At 40.3% G+C, this 9,588-nt stretch overlaps 1 protein-coding gene across 1 annotated transcript; it reads right to left on the bottom strand.

Moving 5' to 3' along the window:
* Positions 1–6,865: 6,865 nt before the first annotated feature.
* On the bottom strand, positions 6,866–9,588 carry LOC114054730 (beta-microseminoprotein-like). The gene is made up of 4 exons (XM_027878150.1): positions 9,559–9,588; positions 8,307–8,415; positions 7,710–7,815; positions 6,866–6,996 (listed from the first exon to the last, which is right to left on the bottom strand). The coding sequence occupies exons 1-4, from the start codon at positions 9,559–9,561 to the stop codon at positions 6,867–6,869; spliced, it is 348 nt and encodes a 115-aa protein (XP_027733951.1). The 5' UTR covers positions 9,562–9,588; the 3' UTR covers position 6,866.

Raw genomic sequence — 9,588 nt, 5'->3', positions numbered from 1 at the left:
GTTTTCCATGTCAAATGGGTAAAAAAGGAGGAGTGGGGATTCTCTGTTATGCAGATGTAAATGAAATTGCCTTTTGGGCTTCAATGGTAAGCAGGTGTCCGCTGTTAAGGGAAGGTTAACTTGTGCCTGCCTAGCTGATGGCTAAGATGGCTGAGTACTTTTGAGACTATGGCAGTTTGTTGCTTTCCCTCTGTACCTTCTCCTTTGGACTCTTTTGTGCTGGAAGTGCCTGAAGCCCAGGTCAAATAAGCCCTGACTTAGGTCAAACAACTTCCTTCACTGGCTTGAGGGGGAAACAGCAACAGTTAACGTACGGGTCTCCTCAGCTTGAATTTCATGAAGCATTGAAAGGAACGTTCAGCACCTCCTTTCCCTGTTTGTCTTGCTTCTTTATCTGCCAGGGAAGTTGCCAAAATAAACTGGTGTAAGCATGTAAAAAAAGGATCCTGCATTTTCTGAGGAGATGCCTGGAGTTGCAGGGCTTCAAGGGGAAACTCCTGTTTTTTCTCTGTTAATAGTCAGAGGTGCTATTGCATCTGTTCCCTGAATTAAATTCTGACATAGTGTTGTTGCTAAGTTTTTCTTTTCCTGTAGTAAGGATAACTCAGGCAAGCCATTCTATTTTCAAGTTCAAAAGCACTATTAAAACTACTCAGTCCCATCCCTGATACCTCCTTGGCTATAGGCTAAAGGTAGGTCTAAAATGCCACCTACATTCTAAACCTCAGAGGAGCAAAACGAAAATGAACTCAAGTCTGCCAGCTGAATCAGATCTAGGTTTTTGTGTTCTCTGTAGCTTCAACTTTTCCATCCACTCCTTTCAACACAGGAGCACTGTGACAAAACTATGCTGTAATATAGTAAATTTATAGAAGAGAAAAAAGAACAAACCAAACCATCAGCAACAACAGAAAAAGAAAGTTCCAGAGCTGTCGTATCTGTACAGAAATAAGCTTTACTATTTTAGCTGGGCTGTACTTGCAGTAATCCATTCAATTAGGCTCCTGATACTTCTCAGTAGGCTTGCTGGAAAACTGCAGTCTTCTCTGAAATTCTTGGTTAGCCTATCACTCTCCATCTCTGATACGGTTTTGATAGTTCTAACTCTTGAACCCTTTCTTATTGCAGAGAGGTGGAGAGTCACCCATTTAAAACTAATACTTGAAATAAAATAAAAGGAGATATTAATGAGAGATGTTGGCTTCTCAACAGTAATTATGTCCTAAAAGCATAGGCCTGAGGCCATTCATGTAGGCAAACCACATGATGAACTTCTGGGTGTTATGCTCACAAATGTCTGCCAAGATTCATCATAATATTGCAGAGTTGATCTCTTATTGAACCCATTTGTATAATTTCCTGTTAATATTACAGGACAGTACTCTCTATGCTTTGAATTAACTTGTTCAATAGTCTGCCTTGCACAGCCAAATACAGACAGGAAGAAACAATTGAGGTGGAAGAGAATTTTGTTAAATAATCCAGTCTGTTCCTTCAGGAGTCTGAAGAGTTTTGAATGAATACTGCACCAAGTCAGACCCCTGCTCACCTCTTCTTAACTATCACTGGTGTTCAGGATGGCATCCCTTTGTTCAGGAGCAGGACAAGAGCAAGAACTGAAATGGAGAGGAAAAGTGCCTCAGGGAGACACTCGAGTGTACTCATTAGAGTTGTGCTACAATGAGATTACAACTTGGCTCGGGGCAGTATGCTTGCTACAGTCTCAAGCCAGTGTTTCAGAGTCCAACTCTCTTGTCTTTCATACAGCAAACTGGGGTGACTTCTGCATTATACACCTTAGGGAATGAACTTTTTCCCAGTCTCTGAGCCAGTATAGTCAGCTGCTAAACAAAACTACTTTTTCCCTGTCTCTGTAGACTCGTCCCATCTTTAGCAGACCAGGGCAGCAAGGGGAGAAGCCTCTGGAATTACAGGGGAGAAAATACTGGGATATTTTGAAGGAGGTTATCATCTTGCGGTGGCAAAGGATTGCAGTTTATCAGTGGTCCTTAATGGACATCTACTTGAAGCATTGACTGTGCAAAAGCATTGAAGGCCTAGAGAAGTGTGAAGAACATGGGTCAGTGCTTGAGGTGTGCTGAAAGAAATGAAATGTGAAAAGAGAATTTTGAGAGTGGGAAGGAATGTTAAATTACCCCATTTTTGCTGATTGTTTTAAATTGGTCATATGACTTGCATGTTCTGCAGTTTCATGTAAATACCTGTATAAAGTCAATCAGTTTCAACCCAAATACACCACAGCTTGACCCAAGGCAACATGCACACAATGTTAGATTTGAACAGAAATGTTCAGGCTTTGTAAAGGTGCCAATGCAAACTTTCCTGCATACCAGTAGAAGAGTTAACTAAGAGCAAACAGAGCAAAAAAAAATTGCCATGAATTGAATTTATCTGAGGTTTTAAAATTGGCACAGAGCAGAATGTGACCTGCAAATCTCTATCATCTTTGATATGCCCAATGTAAATGAGATATGCACTTTCCTTGTTTAAGTTGGATTTTTTTTTTTTTTTTTTTTTAAGATTGGGGCAAAAATCGTATTGGACACAAAACATGAATGAGTGCAAAACCTTTAAGTTTCAGGTGATAAAGACTGTTTGATAGGAAGATTTGGATCAGATTTATATGTGTGTTCTGGTGTTTGGTTTAAAAGACTTTGTGGTCTAAGCACTGGATTTCATTTCTAGGACAAGAACAGCTTTCCAGTACTCAAAAAAACTTGCCTTGAAAATAATTACTGGGACAGGAGGGCCAGCTATCAAAAACTGCCTTTCTTTCTAGCAGGTGAGCTATGTGCTACCAGGAAGAAAGGAGGAAATTAAGGGGAAGAGAGCACACAACCTCTTCTGCCTGTGCTGATTTACCTCCTAATGTTCTGCAGAGCCTTCTAAACCTTTAACCTGACAGGATAGTGGAGGAAACTTTCCTATGAATGTTTTCTTTCCACTGTGTGGAGCTAGTGGTGTTCTGATCTGTAGTTTTGAAGGTGAGGGAGGTATTCTTTGTAAGGGACTGTGTATGTTGAAATACAGAAATACAAAGACAAAACATAACTTGACAAAAGTGGGAAGATCAAAGCAGAGCTTTGTATGCTCTGTCTTTGCTTTTTTGATTTTTAGGGGTTTGGTCATCTTCCCACAGCTAGACTCCTTGCTACAGAAGGGAGCCAAGTCCCCGCTGTGCTTCTGGTGTTCCAAAACTAGATGCAATAGGTAACATCATCTGCTTCTATGTTGAAACTCGGAGCAGGCAAGAGGAGAGCAGACTGCCCCCCAGAGGCTGTTTGGATTAGACATGAAATGAACCTTTCCTACCTCTTCATAGGGTAGAACCACGTATCATAAGGAGACTTGGCAGATGGGGAAGAAAGGTGTTTGGGTGGATTTAAAATGTGATTAAAGAGCTCTGGATCAAGTAGGAGTGCTGGTCCATGTAAGAGAGATGCTTTCTACTGGATCCTCTCCAGTAGTTCTTTGTCTTTCTTGTAATGAGGAGCCAGTATACTGGAAACAGTATTCCAGATGTGGCCTCACTAGGGACAAGTAGAGTGGGAGGATCAGCTCCCTTGACCTGCTAGATTATATTGGATAATTATATGGGGTAGATTGTTTTGTGAACAGAAAGTCTGGAGTTTTCCAAGCAGATGAGAGTGAGAAGCAGAAACAGAAGAGGCAAGCTAGTATTTGAGGTAGGAGATTTGCCATTGTATGTGCAAGTATGTCAGCACAGTTCCAAAACGATTGTAACCCGACTTCATCGTCCTTGGCTGGTGCTGAAGGCACCGGGGCTGCTCATCCAGAACAATGAGTTAGACCAGAACACTGGAAAACAAGATTCTAATGCTAGAATAAGAAAGGTGATAGCTAGAGGAAAGCAAGAAACAGTCTGGATTAAACCAACTAGAGAGCAAGAGTCTAAGGAGATCAGCTCAGTAGGTTAGAGCAGGGCGCTAATAACACCAAGGTTGTGGGTTTGATCCCATATGGGCCATTCACTTAACAGCTGGACTCAATGATTCTTGTGGGTCCCTTCTAACTCAGAATGTTCTGTGATTCTGTGTAAAGGCAGTTTATTATTGCAAGAACAAACCTAGCATGGAGAAGAGCTCCTCTTTGTGGGTGGGGCTCAAATTGCATCTCTAGCCAGGATGATACTACAGCAAAAAATCTTTATACTGTATAAAAAAGGCTGAGCACTATTACACAAGCTCCAAATTCATCTGTCCACACTCTATTCCACTATAGAAAATTAGAGTGGCCTCAGAGATGCCGTTTTCTCTTGACAGGCAAATCATTTTTGCTCTCTTTCATTGGATTTTAGGACAGACTGTGAATCTGAATGTTTTAACTGCTGTAAACAGCAAGATTCATGTCTGAGAACATGAATCCTGCCTGCACTCAGATGGCACCTGTAAGATGCAAGATAGAATAATGGGCTGATTTTTAAACTTTCTCTCACCTTAACGCTTGGGTAGAGTATATCTAAAATACATCAGGGTTTGTAATGCTTCCAGCCTCTGGACAATTTCTGGACAGTACGTAATGGGATACCTCATCTGCTTCTACTCTATCTGAGAGTACTCAAACTGCCAAACTTGAGCTTGCAGCAAAAAGCTCAGCATAAAAATGGATTTCAGTGAATTTCATTCTGATTCAGAGATCAGATCATGATCCGCAGCAGAATGAGAAAGACTGATGCCCTCAGAATAACTGGAGAAAAAGAAATTATCAGATTTTAATGATGCACAAACGGAATTAACTAAGGAGAGGAGAAAAATCACCTCCTCTTTTGGAAGACTGCATGAAACTTGTTGTCTTGTACACAGAAACCACAATTATTAATGCCTCTGCAAATACTGAGAAAAGTTATAAGACTGCCTTGAGAAATGTCATCAAAACACCTTGCTCAGTTACTGTTACGTTCTTAGTCTCTGTATTCTCTAGTTTGTATTCTTGCTGAATAGAATTGTGAACTCTGGATCTTATTTTTTGACTAGTTCTACAAAATAGTTTCTTGTCACTAAGAGACATCTGATCACAGAAACTAATCATGTGTCCAAATATTTGGTTACAAAGCTATTTCCACATTGCACTATAACTGATTGTCTGCATAAATATGCCATAAGCAGGTCCCAGTATCTTCTAGATGTGTGTAGATGTTAGAAAAAACTAATACAGTTGTGGGTGTCAGGTGAGTTTGGAGGTAAACTACAAAATAAATGGGGATTGTAACAGTCAGATTGTCAAACTAGCTCTGGTACTTGATCACAATCCCACAGTCTAAAGATAAGGAGGGAAGAGATATCTCTTGTTCTCAAATGATTATTTTGGATGTTATGCTCTGAACATCTGGCATCTTCCTGGGCCTCACAAGAACATTGGTTCAGTTATAACCCAATCTTGCTCATGCTCTGGGTAGCCTGTTGACACCTGATAGGGAGCACAAAACCTCAACCAGCACTGTGCTTTTTGTGAGCCAAGAAAGGAGAAACTGGAACAGATGCAACTCGAATCATGCAGGAACCCTCTTACCTTTTTCTCAGTAGACGTAATTGTCACTGCTCTTCATGTGACCTACAGGCTTTGTGACACCTTTAGTCTATTTGCACAATAATATTAGCAGCTTTTTAATGAAGTAAATGTACGGTATTGTAGAAGGTATGTTACTGCAGATCCTCTTACAAGAGGGCATGTGGCAGACAAATGAAAGAAAGTATAACTAACAAGGTTAAGAAAAGAGAAAGGAAAGTAGAGGTGGAATAAAACACTAGAGTGTAATCCCCATATCACTCATTGGAGCACATGAGTTAAGGCTGATACAAGCTGAGGTTTGCTTTTCCCCTGCAGACAGCAGGACTTGCCACTACTGACCAGGTATACGCTCATTCCATAACTTGAAAGGAGGAACTATGGAAACATTGACACACTGTTTCTGTTATTACAGAGAAATAGAACATGGGAACATAGGATGCTTCTGGTCACTTTTGGAAAGAAGCAAATGAATAAATGTACCATAAAGATTATGAAGCAGCACCTCAAAGGAGAGCTTATGCTGGCAAGCACACCCCTCTCAGTTACTGTTTATGGAATTGCTGAGCTTCTTCCCTATCTGGGTCCAGTCCAGATGAGTCACTCCACCAACCACAATGCTGCCCATTGGCCAGTTTAAAAACTTTAATTTCTAAGTGTTAATCTGAATAAAGGACCTTTTCTTTTACCCAGACCTCAGCCTGAGGACTGGCTCTGCTGGGCTGTCAGTGTCATGGAAGTATGGTGCTGGGTTAGACTGGGCAGCTGGTAGATTTGCAGTGAATAGTTTGGTCTCCAGGGAACCATATAGGATAAAAGTTAATCATGTAAGACATTTTCATGAAAAACAGAGTGTTCAGAAAGATTTTGAAGTAGCTTTTCATTTTTTTCCCCATGGTTTTTTGAACGTTAATTCTTTTGGTTTTCATGTTCAAAGAGGAAAATAAGTCACGTCACTTTCCGATGCATCATTTGATTTTATTTTAGCTTTAAGATACAGCTGTGCACAGATTACAGAATAAACTCCCTGTCTCTGAGGAATGAGCAGAGAAGAATAAAGATTAGCAGCTACTGAGGATACATTAAGATTTCAGCTTTAATGTCTGATCGCAAGGGAGGGACAGGTCAGTTCTTTCCTCATGGTGAAACAGAAGGCAGAGAAACCAAGTGAGGTTTTGGGGAGTAGATATTCAGTTTTATTTTCTGTTGAGTTTTCTGAGTAGATTTCACACAACTGCATTTTTGAGTGGTTTTGAATTTGTGAGAGAACCCTTGAAACAATAAAAGGAAATATTCCCCCAATTCACCATTCTTCTCTGTTACCCCACCCAGGAATGGACTGGGCATTCTTTTGAGTGATCATCTTTCTCCACTACTTTATAAGAGCAGGTCTCCTTGTTGAAAATGCTTTCACACTTCTCTTTATCGTAGTCAACTGGTGTTGCATAGCTGTCATTGAGAAAAGAAAAAGAGGTGATGAGAATAAGGAGCAAATAGCTTCCACCTCAGATGGTATCTACACATTCAATATGAAGAGGCTATACTGAGGAGATGTTTGGGAGCAGAAAAGGGAACTTGCACAAAGCTCCCAGCTCAAATTTACTTAGTCTGCTACTTAAGCAGGATGAGGGGACAGATGTAGTTTACTGATCTGATTTACACACAGAGGATGTTTGTTCTGTTTCTTTGCTATTCCCATATCACTGCTTCTCCTCTTCAGCCACAATGTGGAACAAGAATTTTATGAGTGGTTGGGTGTTCCTGTAGAAAAAATTACAGACAGGCCAATGTATTTTGAGCTGCTTCTCAGGGGAAAGTGGGGCAATGTGTGGCTTTGGAAAGATCTGGACTAGGATCAATAGGAATTCGTTAAGGAACTATGTGTTCTCTCTTGAACCAGCAACTTGCCTGAAATTTTAACCCCAAGAAGAATTAAATTCTCTTTTTATTTGAAATCAAGAATCTGTTGTTAAACACAACCTATATTTTTCAGAGGAAATTTTTGCATCTTCAGTGATGATGGTGTTACATGAATGCATAACTTTGTGATAGGAAGTGAGAGAAGGGTCATGGTCATTTCTCAGGAACCTCTGTGTGAAGGGAGGTGGTTCGTGCTGTATCATGGCAGCAGAGGAAAACCCCCACTGCTGCTCTGAACTCACCTGGAGCAGCACCGAATTCCATCCCTGGAAGAGGAGCAATCATTGCAGTCATCTGTCCTCCACTCGGAACCAAATTCACGCAGCTCTCCTTCCCAGTCAAGGCAGCCTGAAAATAGAGCGTGTGAGCTGCCTTCAGTGTCAGAGCCATTGCAGCATCAACAGTGCTGCTTGTACAAAAGGGGTGGGACCTTTGCTGGCTTTTTACATGAACCTCCCCATCTGCCAAACATGGAGGTTCCCCAGCCGAGCAGGGCATGCTTTTGTAATGCAGGGAGAAGGGAGCCCTGTGTCCCTCTGTTTCCAGTGGTTCTTGGCAGCATTACTTCATACAGCCCATGCTACTTCCCTGGACAAAATTAATTTGTAATTTGGTTTGTGTGATTCTCTCTAAATAACTTTTTCTTTTTATAACATATTATAAATTCTGTTCTTACCATACCCCATTTCCCTCCCATTTCCATTGATTTCTTTCCACTGTTTCCACTTATTTCTAAATTTTGATAAATTGCACAGAAGGAACAAATCAAATTCTTGATTTGATGATGATAGCAATGATTCTGATGACATCTCTAAAGTTGAGAGCAGTTGACATCTTACCTACAGTCACACCACCAGACATCCCTGGCTTGCATGCCATAAAGAAGCAAGAAGCATCAGACAGTGGCACACTAATGGCAAGAACAAGAAGGCAGGCCAAGAGGGTTTTCTGAACAAGAAAACACAATTAATATGAATGTTTAAGTAACTATTAAGATGTCTTGGTGATAAATACTACCATTAGAAACAGGCAAATACATTGTGGTTTCAAAGCAAAATCCAGTTGTCTTTTGCAGTGTAAACACTTAAACACACAGTCAGGAATACTGAACCATTTAGAATAAGCAGAGGCAAAGCATCATGTGGAAGGGTGAAAAAAAAAATCTGTCTTTTCAAACTGTTAAAATAGAGCATTGCCCGATTACAGGACTGATAGACCCAGATACTATTTGTGAAAGAAGTGTATTCTATTCCTTTCCACTCCCCATTAATTTTTCTTGTCCGTTTTTTTCCACAGGATTGGTCACTGACTGTTTCTTTCACTAACCTCACAGTTGCAAAAACTTTTTCACTGGAGTCTAAAGAACTACCAAATGTTTCACCTTAATATTGAAGGATTAGGAACAAGTTGAATACTCAGGACTTGGCCCTACTTTGGACAGGAGATTTGACCAAATGACTTGCAGATGTCTCTTCCAACCTAAATAATTCTATATTCTGTGACATTTGTCAGAGTTTTTTTCTGAACATTCAGCTGAAGTTCCTTAGCTAGTAGCTTATCCTTCATCATTAGTTTGAAGTGTTTGAAGGGCTTCCACTGGGGATATAAAGGAATAAGTGCAAGAATTCTAGGATGTAATTAGTTGTGATTAATATAAAATCTTGGTTACAGAGGAAAGGTAGACAAGGAATAAACAATCACATACACACACGTATGCACATGTGTCAGTTTAACTAAATATTCAGATGCTATCCAGACTTTTCACAAAAAATGAAGGACAATTCTAGGTTGAGACACTTTTTGCCAGAAAGAGATTAGCTCAAAGATTACATGAAGAGTGAAAAGAAGTTATAATAAAGCCTTAGCTGGAGTCCTGTTAGACATCTCCTGCCCATTTACATGCTGATATATTTTATGCAAGGTTCTTACCTGTCTGCACCTCTCTGTCTTATGCTTGCTCTCATGACACAGAATTTATACATTCTCCAAGTTGCTTAGATCACCAAGTACTGAGATAAATCCAACAGAAACTCCTTTAAAATCTATACCAACATACCATAGTCTTTTACAGTGTTAGATGTAAGGACTCACCATTCTTGCAGAAGTATGAGGCTTCCAGTA

The sequence above is a fragment of the Empidonax traillii genome, unplaced genomic scaffold (assembly GCF_003031625.1).
Source record: "Empidonax traillii isolate 1590-97213 ecotype Southwest subspecies unplaced genomic scaffold, ASM303162v1 scaffold38:size1800464, whole genome shotgun sequence".
NCBI classification, from domain to species: domain Eukaryota; kingdom Metazoa; phylum Chordata; class Aves; order Passeriformes; family Tyrannidae; genus Empidonax; species Empidonax traillii.
This window is presented reverse-complemented; position numbering and strand designations above follow the sequence as displayed.